Here is a 17,555-nt window from a genome sequence, read left to right as displayed (position 1 = left end):
ATTTAAATGTATCAGTTCAATTAAGGTTCAAGATCAATGTGAAATTCAAACCTTTTGAAGCAGACAAGTCAAAAAAACCAAGCCTTTGAAAAAAAATAACGCTTGCTAGTTTGAAATATGGATTATTGTTGCTCAGAATTTCTGTAGCGAACGATTCATTTCTCTAAACCTCACGAAACCAAAATTTGAACATAGGATTGAATAATACCTTTTTAGAGTTAAAAACTTCAAAATCTAAAGCTGCTTGGCTACCATCATATTGAAGAATTGAAAGTTTTTTTTGTATTCAAATAAAGCTGTTGTCAGCAAATTCGTACGATAACAGTTGTTTGAAGAAAGCAAGATGGAAAACAATAGCAGTTGAAAAGAAAAATTGCCCAAAGCCCAAAAAAGCAATTTTTTGCAAAATTAAATGAAAATGTGAAATGACTTTTTTTGCACGATCAGACAAATTTCGTTAAACTTAAAGATAATATGTGAATTTGGAGTAATTTGTAAATTTCTCTGTAAGCTTATATGAGTTGAACTTTTGCCCCGCTGATTCGAGCTTTTGCCACACTATGGGCCAAAAATTGATTCCAAGCAATTATGTAGCAATCAATACACCTCAAAGCATCCTTATGATGCCTAAAAACGGCCTTACATAAATAATAAAAGATGATTTTATCCTTATTCATTTCCATGCAATGAAAGTTTGACCAAGATTTAATTTTTACGTTAAAAAACAACAAATAGCCATAATTTTTCCAAATCTCAATCTATTCTTGTACACTATGGTTTTTTTTTTAGCTTTGATTTGAATCGAGCTAGAAATCTTAAAAACAAAATCTTGTCTCACTCGCACTTTTGTCCCAGTCTCTCTAGTAATGTTTAATTTTGGGCTACTAAAAATCTAAAAACAAATCCGGCCGGTCTTAAAATATAAATGTACGACTGAGAAATACATATTTACTGAAAAATCGTGAGCTCATGCTTGGAAAACAATCAGTTTTCATACAGTAGATTGACATAGATGTTAGTAAAGGTCGCCTAACAAACGGCTGTTTCATTGGACTTGGTAAAATAAGCAATCTTAGCCAAGACATATTTAAGAATGTTTTTTGATTTTACACGTATAAAATTCTAATGTTAGTTTGACTTAAAAAAATTGATTGCAGTTAGGCTTTCTAGATTTGTTTATACTTACAATAAAAACATATAAAAAAAAAGCAGTACATCATCGATATCTCCTAATTATTCTAGAAACAAGTTTTTTTTTCTATTTTTCTTACGGTTTTACGCTTGTTGTACAGAAACAAATAGTAACATGGTCTTATTATTTTTTCAATCTGAACACTTCAGAACATTTTTGTCAATTGAAAATAAAAAAAAAATGTTGCGAAATCTACGCCTTTACACGGTTGGATGTTGTTTTTTATACGAATCCACCACTATCTTACTATACGTAAAGGAATTTCAATGTTAACAGTTTAGCTGTCACTATTGAATGCAACTGCTTCACTGTCGTCAACTTACTAGCAGTTCATATCTGTTCCCGACGTTTTGTAGACAAATACATCGAATGACTCATAAATTTTAATATGAAACATTTGAAGGTTCGCGAAAAATGTGAAGAAACTATAGTTCGCTTGCTGCACCATTGTTTATTTTTGAGATTTTTATTGTAAAACTTTACCACAATTCTCATACATAAACATTTCCTAGTAGCAACAATTCATTCTAGATAATTGATCACAAAATATCGCAGCTAGTTTTAAAATATGAAGAGACTTTGGTTTTCTAATCAATAATACCACTACAAATAGATCAAGCCAGTTCTGCTAATTCTAAAACATGCTTCAATGAATTTCAAAACCGGGAAAGGGCAAAAAGGAAACAGTATGGCAGTATGTGACGTTTTAAAATTACATATTGCTATTGCCTGTCAAACAATGATTATCCAGAAATTTATATTCAAAATGCATTTAACGCGTTTAGTTTCATAAGTGCAAGTTTTATACTAAAAACTTGTTTTAACTATATTCTCATTTCTTCTCCATTTTGTTTCGGGGGGGGGGGGGGGGGGGGGTCAATCCCATGATTCAGGGGGGCCAGGCCCCCCCCCCTGGCCCCTCCCTATTTACGCCAATGGTCGATCGCTAAGCATTTCTATCCAATCGTGTTCGTCCATGCGATTTCGGTGAAAAAGTGCAAAGTGGATAATTGAACTGAAGTTTTTTTTACCGAAATACAGTAGTTTTATTGCATTTTTGGTGTACAAGTGTACAAACCATAACAGCTTTTTCAAAATTACACTTGGATAATGAATCTATGTTGCAGGTAAGTTTGAATATCCGCCGTAGTGGAACATTTAAAGTTTGATACGACGAATAGTAGCGCTTACGACGAAGTAGAACAAAACCCTAAAAGAGGCAAAGTTCGTTTGGACTGCCGATTGCCAACAAGCTTTCATCAACATCAAACACGTTCTTCAGTGAGATCTACTCCCCACCCATTACGACCCTTCGCTCTTTTTTATTTATTAATAAAGTCGTAATTGGTTTTCAGTGCATCGTTCAACTATTATTCTACAATGCTATGAAAATATAAGACCTTAGAAAATGCTTTTGGTTGAAGATCTAAATAGTTCTTCCAAAAACTCCTAAGAAAAGCAAATCATCAAAGTTTAACATTATTTTTCGCAAAACAAAAATCTTCATATTTATGAACAAATTGTATGTTTGTATCCTGTCGAATTTTCCAGCCAATTTCTAACAATGATTAATTTTGATAACCTCCAAAAATCGACATAAATAACACGGCACCGCTCAAACGTCAAATAGTGAACCCGTGCATATGTCCATAGTAACAAGTTCACGTCAACGTTGCTGTCACAGACCTTGAGTCTGGAATCGAAGACTGGAGAAGTTTAGCGCAATCTTGCTCCTACTCAAGGGAAGTTTTCTATACCCGGAAGTTAAGATTTTCATTGTCATATGTGTTCGAGACAATTCGATGGACTATAACCTCCAACGAACATGCTTGACTTCTTGTTATTCCATATGATATGGTGTTTATTTGTCGAATTCTCATTTTGGATTTTGTGTGGCAAGAAAATTCGGGGTTATGGTCCATTCAGGGAAATGGTACATGGGGTAATGAATTTCGGGGCCTTGGTTTTCGGTGAAATGCTATAGGATCTATTGGGGTTAGTTTGTGGCTCCGTGTCCAAATAATTACATTCGTATCCCTCACTGTTTATATTAACGAATAAAAGTCAGGTTAAATTTTGCAAAATCTATTTTCAAAACTCAAAATTGGCGTATGCCAGATAACTTTAGTTGTGATGAATATGTAGTAAAATGTTTTTATTTATTGACAAATTTTCCATAATTTCTTCTTCTTCTTCCACACTAACTGAGAGCATTCGTTTCCAAAGTTACCATTTTCGCATTCGTATATCGTGTGGCAGGTACGATGATACTCTATGCTCAGGGAAGTCAAGAAAATTTCCATTACGAAAAGATCCTGAACCGACAGGGAATCGAACCGAGACACCTTCAACATGGCTTTGCTTTGTAGCCGCGGACTCCAACCACTCGGCTAAGGAAGATCCCGTTTTCATCATGTAAGCGACAGAAAGTCAGAATTAGCTAATTCAATATCCAAATTTTCAGAAACAAAACCCAACTTTTGTTCGTCAATAGTGTTAGTTCAAAAAAGCGCCTTTCCGGCCCAATTCTCAACTAAAAGGATGATCTTCATCTTATGAACTTAGATCGTACTAAGAACTAAAACTTCGTCGAAGATAATACTGTACTATCTCTTAACGCATACCAGAAGTTCATCAATATTCCTAAATTGATGAAATCCTATAAAAGGGTCTCCTACAATGCTCAAATGTGTCTTAAAGGAATGCGTTTACTAGAAGACCCAACTGTACTGTATTTATTCCCATCCACAGAAGCCAAGAAGCACTGGCTGTTGGAGGACGCCGCACCGGAGGGGGATTCCGGAGGATTCGTCCCCCGTGGGTCACCCTTCCAGTCGTCGCTCAACGATGGCAAGCACAAGAACCGGCAGAAGAAGAGCGGCCTCTTCCGAGGAATCGGCCACATGTTCCGATTCGGCAAGCACCGCAAGGACGGAATCGCTCCCATCAGTGACAACGTTCCGGCGGATTACACCGCTGGCTGGGGAAGCGCTCCCGGTGATGATCGAACCCTCTCGAATGGCGGTATCACTTCCCAGCAGAAGGGTCAAACCCTGACCGTGAAGCAGAGTAGTTCCAAGGGTTCCGCACCGGGTGCTTCCTCCACCAATGGGCCTTCTTCGCTGGGTGGCGGTCTGACGAATGGAACTTCCACCCATGCCCGAACCAACTCCATCGAGCGATCGGCCAGCTCCGGAGTGGTGGTAAGCCATCCGCCCATGTATCAACCTCCTCCACCGCCGCCGCAGCAGAACGGATCCGCCATCCATCACACGGACGTGTTCAACCACCGGTATTCGCACTACGTCAACTACGAGGAACTGCAGCAACAGATCAGGTAAGTCCTTTAAGCTCTAGAGTTGGAAGAAGTACGTTTTACGTCCAATATGGTGGTTCTATGTGGCGGGATCTGTGCTAATCAACTCAACCTTCCGTTTGTCTCTAATACTTTCATCTATTTTTTGTCGGTTTTGTCTCATCGAGCGCAGCTTCCATCTTAACAAAATGCTTTCGTCACTGAATTTCTAACCAAACTTGTGGAGCCGGGATTCAACAAAGATTTTTTCCTGAGGGGTATGCTTTGATTTTTTTTACGTATCACCCTCTAATACTGCTCCAGACCCTCATTAGTATGCTAGAATGTGTGATAATTGGGAAGGGAGGCCTTACTTTCAGCTTTAAAAGTTCTCTCAAACATATTTTCAGATGTTGGTTTAAACAATTGTTGGATTACATTCGACGGATCCTTCGCAATTTCCTACGAACAGGATTTGGAGCTTAATTTGGAGATAAGAAATGTTGTTATCATCTTTTATATTTATTGACTATCACTCCCGATAGCTGTTTTTTATATCAATTAGAGTATCAAGCTAGTAATTATTTAATTTTTTTATTGATATCACGGTTTAAAATTTCTTGGTAAAAGGGATTGTTAATGTCATCGCAAAACCTTGCAGAGTGAAATATCCTGCAAACACTTCTATAAAACTTCTGGATGATCGCTAAAATTCATTGAGTTTAGTTTCCTACAAGGCCCTTTTTCTCTTAGATATTTTGGTATACAATTGATTTCTTAATCCTTCTCAATGGGTGCCTCGCGCAAAAAAATCCGTCCCCGTTGGTTTTGTCATCCTTTTTGGCTCTTCGTATAACAGTCACGCAAATCACAAAACATCAGGGAAGAATATTTCTTTAATTTTCATAACATTTGCGTAAGTGACCATGTGGGATGGGTTTGCTCATTCGTTTTTGGCCCTTCATACAAGGGTATGACGTTTCGTTAACTGATCTGTTTACACCCGATTCTGTTTTTGCACGGGGGATGCGTACCGTGCAAAAAAAGTTTTCAGTTCAAAATTTCAAAAACCGTGCAAAAAAAGTAACACCGTTTCTCGAAGTTTCATGCAAAAATAAGGTTTTGACCGAAAAAAAATGTATGGAAACTTTTTTTGCACGGCCGTGTAAAAAAAATCCGTGCAAAAACAGAATCGGGTGTAATAACATTGTCGATTCTTTCCGAATATCATGTTTTTCATTAGTAATTTTTAAACGTTCAGACGAATTTCTCTTGGAAATTCAGATGAATGTCCCTTGTAAATTCGGCCGAATTTCCCTAGGAAGTTCAAATGAATTTTGTTTGTAAATTCAGAAAAAAAGCACGGAAAATCAGACAAATTTCGCTTGGAAGTTCAGACGAATTACCCTTAGTAAAATGAGACGAATTTTTCTTGAAAATTCAGACGAATTTCATTAATAAATTCGGACTAACTTCCCTTGAAAATTCGGACTAACTTCTCTTGAAAATTCGGACGAAATTCCTTTTGAAATTCAAACAAATTTTATTTGGAAATTCAGTTGGACCAATTTCCTTTGGAAGCTCAGACGAATTTATCTTGAAAATTCAGACGAATGTATTATTGGATATTCAAGAGTTAAACCAACCGCACACGACAAAAGCACCACAAACTTCCACTGTAAATAGGCCCTAATACTGTACAGCAAACAAAAACCAACTATCGAACTGACCCGATTCCTTCCACAGTAACCGACTAACGCTGGCCTCCCGGTCGTCATCCCACGGTAATCTCGCTAGTGGTGGTAGTGGTTCCGCTAACCATATCTATGCCCTTATCAGCCAATGCCAATCAAGTAACAATCAAGCTAACCCTAACGCTACAGCAACCTTGCCGCCAGCCGATCCAAGATCCCGTTCGACCTCTCCCGATCCACCAGTACCACTCACCTGCCCCAGCAGCAGCAGCAGCCACCAATCCCCGGAAGCAACAACGCTGGAAGAGCTTATTTCCATCGATTTGTTGCGAACTCTGCGGCGATTGCAGATGGCGCCACCTCCCCAGCCACAGCAGCACCAACGTCAACTAAGCAGCGACTACTGTCGGTACGTGAGCCGCCGAACCCGTATGACCACCACCGGTCACAACCCCAACGACCCAAGCAGCCCTCCTGGAGAAAGGCCAGCAGTCTCACGTACGACGACACCGTCGTACGATGCCAGCAGTGGTCCTAGTCACAGTCCGGTGGATTCCCTGTCGGAATCCACGCTGGAACAGATGCGCCAACAGGTGCGCCACCAGCGGGAAAAGGTGGAACAGGAAAGGTAAAACCGGCCGCGCGACCGAGTCGTCCTGCTTCTTCTTCTTCTTCTTCTTCTGCACGTATTTCCATTTCGATAGAGATTCGCTTCAGATTAGCATTAGATTAATGCCTTGCCGCTTCACATTCGCTGTAGTAGTAGCTTTAAATGTTGCACGCATGCTTGCCTATCCGTAGGCGTAAACCGTAAAAAAATCTCAACGCACGCTTAGATCGAACATTCAGTAGTAGAGTACTAGATCGATAAGAGTCGCATTTGAACACTGATACTCATAATACACAGTGCAACACACAACATGCAAACAAGAGTCTGGCTGCATGCAGTTCTTGAACGTAGACTCCCATTCTAGCAAAACCGTAATTTTGATTTTGGAAGATTGGATGGAAATTTGGAGTTAAACCCTTTTCAGCTTTTAGCTAGATTTTTCCGTAGTACGGCTATATCTCATTACCTATTGGGAATTCCTCAATGCAATATTCGGACGGAATGTTCTTCATACCAAAAGGCACATCGTTTGTTAACGTGACCGTAGTGTTTAATGTAAAACCTTCAAATTTGTTGGTCAAAATTCTTGATTCAGTCATACAGGAGGGGTCGAGTTAGGTTACTGGGTCGAGTTACTGAACACAAAACCAGTGCAACTGCGATCAAAGGGACCATCAAGTTAGCCATGAAACCCAACTTTTACTATAGTTCTCTAACTCTAACTCGAGATACGGAGTTAGGAAGAGTTGACTGTATTCAATTAATGCATTTCAAAGTTATATTTCAGCTTTTTATACCTTTGCCGGTTCTATGGAGTAAATATGACGTCAGACCCCTTTGAAAAGCTGTAATTTTTTTGTTAGTGAACCGATTTGTGATTTTTTTTTCACACGTTTGTGCGTTTCCACCGTTTTTATTTGCCCGGGGATTTTTTTCCAATTATCTTGAAAAAAAGTTTTCTAGAGTAACGCGCAGCTATTCAGCAAAACCAAGCTGAGGGTCGTGGGTTCGAATCTCACCTCGTCCGATTTTTTCGCCAGGCCATAGAGTATAATCGTACTTGCCACACGATATGCGAATGTAAAAATAGTCAGTTGGCATAAAAAGCTCTTGGTTGGTAAGCTGAGAAGCAGGCTCTGTCCCAAAATGGGACGTAATGCCATAAATAAGAAATGTACAAATCATTCCCCAAAACATCAGAGAAAACTTGATCAAATGTTTTATCTGGAGTAAACAGAGTGTTACTTCCTGAATTTCCTAAGGCAATTCAGCCAAAAACTTCTGTAGGGTGAGTTCTGTAGGAATTTCTCGAAAAATTGTCAAGAGATATGACCAGGAATGCCACAAGAGATTGTATCTAGAGCGTCGCGCCCTTATCTATCGCCAGCAGCACTCTTTCGTGATGTGCATAACATGTGAATTTGGTTCGAAATGCGTATACTCATTACATAATGTAACAGGTCTTACCAATCCATTTATTCTTCCAACGAATCTTCAAAGATCTCCTGATTTTTTTCCACGGATATTATTTTATTTTTTCGAGAAATACAATTAGGAATACTCACAACAATTATATCAAGAAAATCTTAATGGTTGGCTGCACAAATTCTGAGCAAAATTCTCTAGAGGACTTTCCGTGGTTCCTGGTTTTTCTGCAAAAATTCCTATATTTTGCATTTGAACAGAAAAATAACCGCCCATCTCGATGCGTGGGAAATTTCTTGTCAAAAATGGCCAAGAAAATCATTTCTCTTTTTCCTCACAGTACTCAATTGAAAAGAAACGTCATTGAAAATGGAGTGCGGTGTAGAAAACTCTTTCACCATTCTTGTTAAAAAATTTACTTTGCTTGAGCGGAAAATTATATTCAGCTATAGTATTTTCTTGATATAAATCCTCAATTATTCTTCAAACAGGTCCCATTTTTGAAAACTTGTGAGTCATGTACAAATTATGTCACGCATCAAGAGGGAAATTGAAATAAAAAAATAGTATGCAAAGCCTTATCGTATGTTATAGGCTGTTTATGTTATCTTGACCGAGTTTACTGATCAATAGCTCAATTCAAAATTTTGATCGATGTTTTTTTTTGTTCTTGTTGAATTATGGGTAGGACAATGGAAGACCGAATCCTACCCAGGTATTTAGCCACTTGGTTTAGCCATGGTCGCAAAACCGGAAAATAGGCAATGAAATTAAGAAAATATTTAGTCGTACTGATACATGTTAGTGCAGTATGATACCTTCCGACTACAGACATCATATTGGATATTGCTGATGCCAAACGGTTAAATTACATTAAAGGAACCCTGTTGGAATCGGAATCCCAGATTAAAATTTGTGCTATAAAGACAGTAACTCATAAGCTGGTGACTAGAAGCAATCTAGCTTTGAAAAATAAATATTTACGGGAATGACTTGAGGACCCATAATATTCATTAGGTTCAAACATCTACCTTCCATACACCGAAGACATAGGGAACGTTACAAATGTCAATTTGTGTATTTTTGTGTTTATCCTTAATTTTATACTTGTTTTTAATTAGTGGAAGTTTAACAACTACCGAAAAGCTAAACATTACATATAATTTGCAATTAGATTAGATGGACAAATTGATGTGAAGATTTGCGAAAAAGTTACACGTCTTCTCAGTGAGAATCGAACTCACGACTCCCTGATCTCTAGTTAGGGCGCGTTACCACTGCGCCATGAGAGGACTCATGAACGCAGAAGTTAACCTGAATTCGATTTCAGCTCAATAATCACGTGGTCCTCTTTCGCAAAGTGCACTTTTTTCGGAAGAATTAGATGCCCATTCAAACACAACGCTTTCTATTTATATCCAATGCCTAGCCCGAGAGCGTATTATTTTTTAGGTAATGAAATAGCACACAACACTAGCCATCAACTGTACTGGCTGAGGTTTCTATTGTGTGGGCTTCCAATGGGTCGCGACGTTCTCAAACGACCGGTTACGGAACATGAGTCCGTTGCTCGATAAATACTTGGCATCTAATTCTTCCGAAAGAGGTGCACTTTGCGAAAGAGGACCACGTGATTATTGAGCTGAAATCGAATTCAGGTTAACTTCTGCGTTCATGAGTCCTCTCATGGCGTAGTGGTAACGCGCCCTAACTAGAGATCAGGGAGTCGTGAGTTCGATTCTCACTGAGAAAACGTGTAACTTTTTCGCAAATCTTCACATCAATTTGTCCATCTAATTCAATTGCAAATTATATGTAATGTTTAGCTTTTCGGTACTTAATTTTATGTTACAGTGTCTTTGGCTAAGTTTTTCATTTGTTTATAGGTGCCGTCCACAAATTATGTAACGCTCGAAGGGTAGGGAAAGCAGATAGGTTCAAGCGTTACGACTGATACTTATTTTGAAAATTTTCATACAAAAACCGTTACAGAGGGGGATGAAAAGTTTTCAATTTTGGCGTTACATACTGAACGGATGCTGCCGACGGCTACAAATTGCTTGTTTAGTTGGTTCTGTATTTTGCCAGTACACACTAAAAAAAACTTGTGTTACATATGACGTAAATTTCAGAGTAAGCAAAATTTTCGAAGTATAACATGAGATGACATAAATTTGATGGCATTTCAACTTAAAAATACGTTATTCTTGTAAAATTACTTCGAATATGACTGAAAAAATTGTGATCCGTACAATATTCAGTTCAATATGACGGAAAATTACGTCACTTGTGATTTAAATTTACGTCATTTTACTTGATTCAATATGTCGGGCACACATGACGTACATTTCAATGATTTTGTGTGTAGGCGGCGCTAGTGAGCATTAAAACTAAAAACACATACAGTGAAACCTCCATGTGTCGATGTTCCATGCCTCGATATCGACTCATTGAACCATACTGCCGTGTAGTCAGTCCCATCTGCATTTTCGTCAAAATTGAGCTGAGTTCAGTTTTTAACATATCTTTCATTGCTCATTCAGCTGCACTAATGAGATAATACGATTGATTCGGAAAAATTAGGAAAAAAAAACAGCAAATCAAATTGTCCCATAATGAAAATTAACTGCATATGAGTCCCACTACAGATTTCCGCAACGTGTAACACAAAAAAAAACATGTTTCAGTCATCTTTATATTTTTGTCGGAAAGATATAGTCTTGAAACGCAAATTGAGAAAGTTTCATTAAGATTTGAACATGTTCAAATCCTCTGAAATTTTTCGAATATTCGTATGGAAAACGATTTTGGAAACTTCACAGCCCATTTTCTCAATGCCTATTTCTTACAGATGGGACTGACTTGCGATTCACGTGAATAGCTTTCAAACAGCTTTCTAAAGCATTTCTGTTCCATGACTCGATATTTCCACGAGTCGATGGTCCCTTCAGATATCGACTCATGCAGGTTTGACTGTATATCTCAGGATTAAATAGCAGGCTAGTGTGTCCAGTAATGATGCTGTTTAAGCCAAAAGCAATGATTAGCTTACCTGATTAGTACGGAATAGTGCCACTAGAAGGCAGTAATGACCATCAAATCTTTCAAACCCATATGCTTCAAAATTCTTAACTCACTCTTGAAGGCTGGAGTTTTCGGAAAATTTGCACTTTAATTTTTCACTTTAATTTTTCACTTCATATACTTCGAGTTCATATTAGGTTTCTCCATAATCGGAAATTACGAAAATGTGATGAAGTAAGCAATATTACAGGTGTTTCTAAAACCGAAAACACAAAATCAATGGTTCCCAACTGAGTAGGCACGTTCCAAGGTTTTATGCTCGATTTGCTTCGTAAAATCCGAGGAGCACTATCTTAATCATCTCCCAGTTCTTGCGTAACCTATATGGCTTGTTTTCGGAACTTCTGGTATTTGTTAAATTTATAAATTATAAATTTCTCTAGCCTATTTGACTCAGGCAACGATTTTGGCAACATTCACCGTACCAAAATCGCACGGTTTACAAAATTGATTAAATTTGGACTTTAATTAGAGGAATTCACGTATTCTCGGCAGTCTAAGCCGATGACGTGTTTCTTTTGAAGTTTTGTCGGACATACGCAAACGAATAACGTGTCTTCCGATTTAAAGTTATTTGTTGCCAAATCCTCTATCGATTCAACCCGATAGAGTTGTCAATGTTTTTTCCGAGAAAGTTTTATCAACGCTTTGAACTTCTCATGTCCGTTGCCCTGTTGTCAGCTGCCTCGTTTTCTTCGGCAGTCCTTCCCATAAGAACTGCGGGTTAATCTGTTGTTCTATTATCGGCAACTGGAAATCTACCGTTTTCCCATGAACAGAACCGATGTGCAACTTTGGTTGCAACCTTGCAACTTGTGTTGAACCGCAAACGCGCTTCGTCTCTGTAACATTGTTTTTCAAACCGAACCCGTTACATGTTACTTCGGTTCAAACTTAGGTTTAAATAATGGCACAAAGCAGACAAACGGGGAACGGTTTAAATCTACGCGGATAAATTTTTACGATCATATATGGAAATTCTTGGTTCAAATTGCAAGACATTTGAGGCTTGAATAAATGATTTATTTAATCGGATCAACTAAGATAAATACTTTGAACAACATTAAGCGGTAACTTTATGAGAAAACCAAGGAATTTACTATATCATACACGATACGATAAGTAGAAATTGCTAAGCGTGGATATTAACTGTTTTCTGTCTGTCCGTTTGTGTCATCGAAATCCATCCATCAATTCTGCATCGTGAGTTGAAAATATTTGATTTCTCTAGCGCCTCCTAGCGGCAGAATATTTTCCATAATTAAACACGCAGCGCACCGCACAAATTTGCCAAAAACAAACTGCAAAGGTCAATATTTAAATTTTAAATTTTATATTCTCACTAGCGCCTCCTTGTGGTAGAATCTCGAACTCAGGCTTCGGAAACACGCAAGCCATAATTTTACTCCCATTTCTCCGCCTCCATTCACACAACACGCATGACATTTATCATTCTAGAAAGGAAACGATCCAAAAAAAAAAACGAGAGTGTCGTGCAACTTTTACATAGATGCTTCCCTCACTGTCATCAGACGGCGAGACAATGACAGAGATTTTTTTCCAATATCTCTATCATTTTTTCGTAGCTACGGCTTGTGATGGAATCGTAAACTTTTTACAGAATTTTTAATTCATTATCGGGCATAATTGTTATTTTAATTGCTGGAATCATGGAAGGATATCGACTTAACTTATCAAACATATTCACTTCCCAAAATTCTCCAAAATGAGATAGAAATTTTAATAGCAAAATAACATTAAAATGGCTCTCGTGAGAGCTCTGTCATTGCGACGTGATGAAGTGAGCGCATGAAATATAGCTTCGCAAGTGAGAAGAATCGTTTCGTCAGTGTCGCAAGTCGGTCATGATACTAGGCAGCCCTGGTCTCGAAGTTATCAAGCATACAGCACAAAATCCTAAACCTAACGAACAAGTTTGCCCAAAACACCGACTTTCTAGCTGTTCTGCATCATGAGATATGTGAGTTTGAAATATTTGTAGCTCACTGGCGCCTCATAGTTGTAGAATGTTGAACTAAGCAAACATACAGCCTTTAGACAACTAAGAAATATTGCCGAATATATCAATTTTTCAAATCATCAGAACCTTCCTAAGAACCTAAGAGTTACAGAACGTCATAGTTGCTTAGGGGAATCAGAAACAATGTTCTCTGAGCTAGCTCCATCATGCGGTAAAATTCTCAACTAATAAATGGGTAATATAGTGGCCCTTTTCTCTGCTGAAAAACTTCACTGAAGAAAGTATGATTTTACATAAAATTGTTTCTGAGATATTAGCGTCCAATTTTTCAAAATTTCGCTTTTTCACCTTTTTTCGCAATTCAAATTTAGGGTCAATATGATTCAATATGACAACATAACTTTTTTCTGCACATACAGAAGATTAATTTTGATTGTTCGATAGCTTTTGAGATAGACAAATTTAAAAAAAATGTACCTTTTAAAGCTTCACGATTGGACTTTCCCAACATTTATATTAACCAATCAATATGAGCTTGATTTTGATCTTTTTGACAAGCAAAGGTTTATGTAATATTGAGCCAAAAATGAATCCTGTGAAAAAGCACATGTCGATTTTTCAATATCAGGTCAGCGACATGGATGTTTAATGACTAAACACAAATTTAAGACAATCTTCCTGCATCTATGGTACATTAGAGTGATGCAAATTTCGAAATTTTTGCTCCCTTATGCTTAAACGATTAAAATTATGGTAAAAAGCATCCTCCCAAAATTTGAAATGATTTGGAAGAAATTTGACTGTGCACACGCAATTTGAAGTTTATATGGTGATTACTATGGAAAACGCCATTCTTTTGTGTTCAGCCCTCTATCTCTTCGTCATAATATTTTATGGAAAAGTGAACACACTCTTCTCATGTGAAATTCTTCCAGCTACAACTTTGCCGAAGATCACATTTTGATTGGACGTCAGGAAAAAATGTTATTTATCATCATAAAGTGGGTTTGCCTTTAGTAAGCTTCACTAACTATTCGGCAGGCAACAGTGGTGCTCCTGGCGGGAAGAATAGATCAAAGTAATCCAGGCTACTATGTTCTACAGCAAAAAAGCAGTGTTGCTCTGAAAGTAATTGAATGATCATATCAACATGGTTTAAACTTTGGAATCAAGAATAACAAATTATCCTTACGTCCCATCAAAATGTGGTCTTCGGCAAAGTTGTAGCTGGAAGAATTTCACATGAGAAGAGTGTGTTCACTTTTTCATATATTATTATGACGAGCAGTTAGAGGACTGAACACAAAAGGTTTGGCTTTTCCATAGTAATTCTCATATAAACTTCAAATGGCGTGTGCACAACCAAATTTCTTCCAAATCACTTCAAATTTTGGGAGAATGATTTCCATCATAATTGACACCGTTTAAGCATAGGGGAGGAAAAACTTTAAAATTTGCATCAGTCTAATGGTACATACAGTAAACATACATGTCCCATACGTGCCGTTAAAGAGAAAAAAACACCGTCACGTAATAAAAAAAAAACGCTGCCAAATGTTTAAAAAGCTGATATGTTACATTAAAATACATAAATGATATTTTTTCGGAAGAACTAAAACACCACGAAACAATTATAATACCACTACGACATTTTCACAAATGTTGTGCTTTTTTGTGTGAAGAACATTTCGTCCGAAGGTTGCATTGAGAAATTCCCAATAGTTTGTATAATATAGCAGTATTAAGGAAAATCAAGCTGAAAAATTGAAAAGGGCTTAACTCCAAATTTTGAATTAATCTCTAAAACCCCAAATTGGGTTTTGCTGGTATGGATCTGTGCTTTCAGGATCTAAAGGTAGATTTTTGTTTACATAACCTCAAAAACGTTGCACTGTGTAAATTTTCGAACCGCTCTGTAACATGCTTCAAACCGGAAATCAAACGTTTCGAATCTGTTTTCTCTCTGCTTTTCGTCCCACCAACAACCAAACAAAAAACCAACTGTGTAAATGTACAAAACCCGAACCAAAAACCATTCCACCAAAAAAACCAGCCGACGTCATCATCATTATCATTCCCAAAGATCGACCAGGAACACTGCCCCGGTGGACATCACCCTTCATCAGCAGCATCCGAAACTGAAGCAGTCGCGTCCCGTGTCCAGCTATTACGACGGCGGAGCCATGTACGAAACCATCCAGCACAACGGCCTCGGAGGTTCCCAGCGGAAACCGTCGTCGTCCCCTTCGAAACTGCAGCAGCAACAACAACAACAACATCAGCAGGCGGCCAATTGGAACGGAACCGTGACTTCCTCGTCCGGAACCGGTCCGGGGTACCAAAATCACGGTTCGATTCGCAGCCGGGGTCCCTTCGTGACCCAGGTCCAAATTCAGAACCAGCTGTCCTATCAGTGAACGACGAGAGGAAATCTGGCAACCACCAGAGCTACTAGTGCTGCCAGTTTCCTCGACGCGTGATCCTCCAATTAGGGAAATCTAAAAAAACGTTCTGTGATGATTGCAACGTCTCATTCACCGAAAGTATATAAGCCATCATCGTTTGCTATTTTTTTTGTATTATTATTGGTCCGTGTAGAAAATTAGGTTTACTCACTAGACTTTCGCGCGTTTCCGAAGAAATCCGATTCGATTAAAAAAGTGATGTTTTAGATCATTTTTTTAGTTACCACTACCGCCTAAGTTTCCAACTGTCCCGATCTGTTTTTTTTAAGCGAAATGAACAAACCATCTTTCGACTCAGATTGGATATTCTGTAATATGATCATATTTTTAGATTAAAAATCGCAGAACGATTTTCAACGTCCATCTTTTTACACATCTAAGTTATGTAAAAAAACTAGAATTCGACGAACCGCTTGTAAATTATCCGATTGTTCAGCCTGTACATATTTATTATAGCTCGCGAAACGAAAAGTGCTTTATTGTTATCATGTATGTAACAAAGCCCATATATTAACGAAATCGAATGTTCTCAACCCGATTAGAAAAGATGTTATAGCGAGAAAAGCTCCAACCGTGTAAATATTATCGAAATTTGGAACACTCCCGTTCCAAAGCTACTTAACATCGAGAAACCCTGGATCGTCGATCGGACGAATCCGAATGTCTCATACATTCCATTGCGATTTCTCCGGGAAAAATATAAAGGTACTTAACTCAGATTACATACACACACACACCAATATAAATCGCTAGGAAAAGGCGCACTGTGCTTTACCGCTGCCGCCACGGCCAGCGGTTATCTACTTAATTATAGTTGCCTTAAATCGTTGTTAGGGACGACACAGATGTTAACATTTATATCAAAAAGTATATAATTATTGAATCATACGGTATGAAAATACACTGTTACATACAGACAACTCATAATTAGTGCAGCAACCAGAGCTAAGCTGCTGCGGGATCGAAGAATCTTTGTAAAGTATTATAAAGGCGCCGAGAAATGCATGAAAGTAATAATTACTAAAACGAGCGGAGGGTGGTATTATGCGATAGAACCAAAAGAACGATTCCTTGCGAAATGTTTGTGTTACTTTCCCCAATGTCGTTTCCCCGAAAGACACTTCCCCAAATTCTCTGTTTCTCTTGAATGGCCCGTTTCCCCTGAATAGCCCATTTCCTCGAATAGCCTATTTTCTCAAAATGGTTTTGGGCAATCATAACTGACATAACTGCAACCGTGGGGCCTTTCTTAGCCGAGTGATTAGAGTCCGCGGCTACAAAGCAAAGCCATGCTGAAGGTGTCTGGGTTCGATTCCCGGTCGGTTCAGGATCTTTTCGTAATGGAAATTTCCTTGACTTCCCTGGGCATAGAGTATCATCGTCCTTGCCTCGGCGGCGAGCAGTAGCACTATCTTGCGTAACGATTCTGGGATTCTGATTGAAATTAAATCTTGAAAGTACCTTGGATTTGTATAAACTAATCTATGATGGAACAAAAAGAAAGCCTAGAAAATTATGAAACATGTTTCCAAAAGATGGCCTGTGTTCCAAACTTCCCAGAAGGTCAGGATTTTTGAGGCTGCTTCCATAGGTCAGGAAGTACATCCAGCAATAAATACATAGAGCGATTGCGTGTTTTTCAAAGCTATCTCTGCTTGTCTGCTTGCAGTGCAATTGAGGTATCAGATGAGCTGTGCGACCAAAACAAATAAATTAATTTGATTATCTGCAATATGGCCTCGAAGTGATAGCGTTTATTTGTTTCCAAATGCTGCGTCAAGCATCTAAACATTTTGAGAGCTTTATTCC

The 17,555-nt window shown here is 38.3% G+C and overlaps 1 protein-coding gene across 20 annotated transcripts in view; it reads left to right on the top strand.

Annotated features, from left to right (window-relative positions):
* Positions 1-16,775, top strand: part of LOC5569475 (partitioning defective 3 homolog) — a 371,758-nt gene extending 354,983 nt beyond the window's left edge. For 14 of the 20 annotated variants that reach the window (XM_021838993.1, XM_021838995.1, XM_021838992.1 and 11 more), the window contains 2 exons: positions 3,944-4,529; positions 15,335-16,775. In XM_021838993.1, coding sequence (XP_021694685.1) covers positions 3,944-4,529; positions 15,335-15,698 — 950 coding nt within the window. In that variant the 3' untranslated portion in view covers positions 15,699-16,775. Of the gene's footprint in view, positions 1-3,943; positions 4,530-4,680; positions 4,873-4,897; positions 5,069-6,370; positions 6,810-15,334 lie in introns of those variants that run through there. The other 6 variants (XM_021838987.1, XM_021838986.1, XR_002499157.1 and 3 more) reach the window with 5 other exon arrangements.
* The last annotated feature ends 780 nt before the right edge of the window (positions 16,776-17,555 follow it).

The sequence above is a fragment of the Aedes aegypti genome, chromosome 1 (genome assembly GCF_002204515.2).
Source record: "Aedes aegypti strain LVP_AGWG chromosome 1, AaegL5.0 Primary Assembly, whole genome shotgun sequence".
Lineage (NCBI taxonomy): Eukaryota > Metazoa > Arthropoda > Insecta > Diptera > Culicidae > Aedes > Aedes aegypti.
This window is presented reverse-complemented; position numbering and strand designations above follow the sequence as displayed.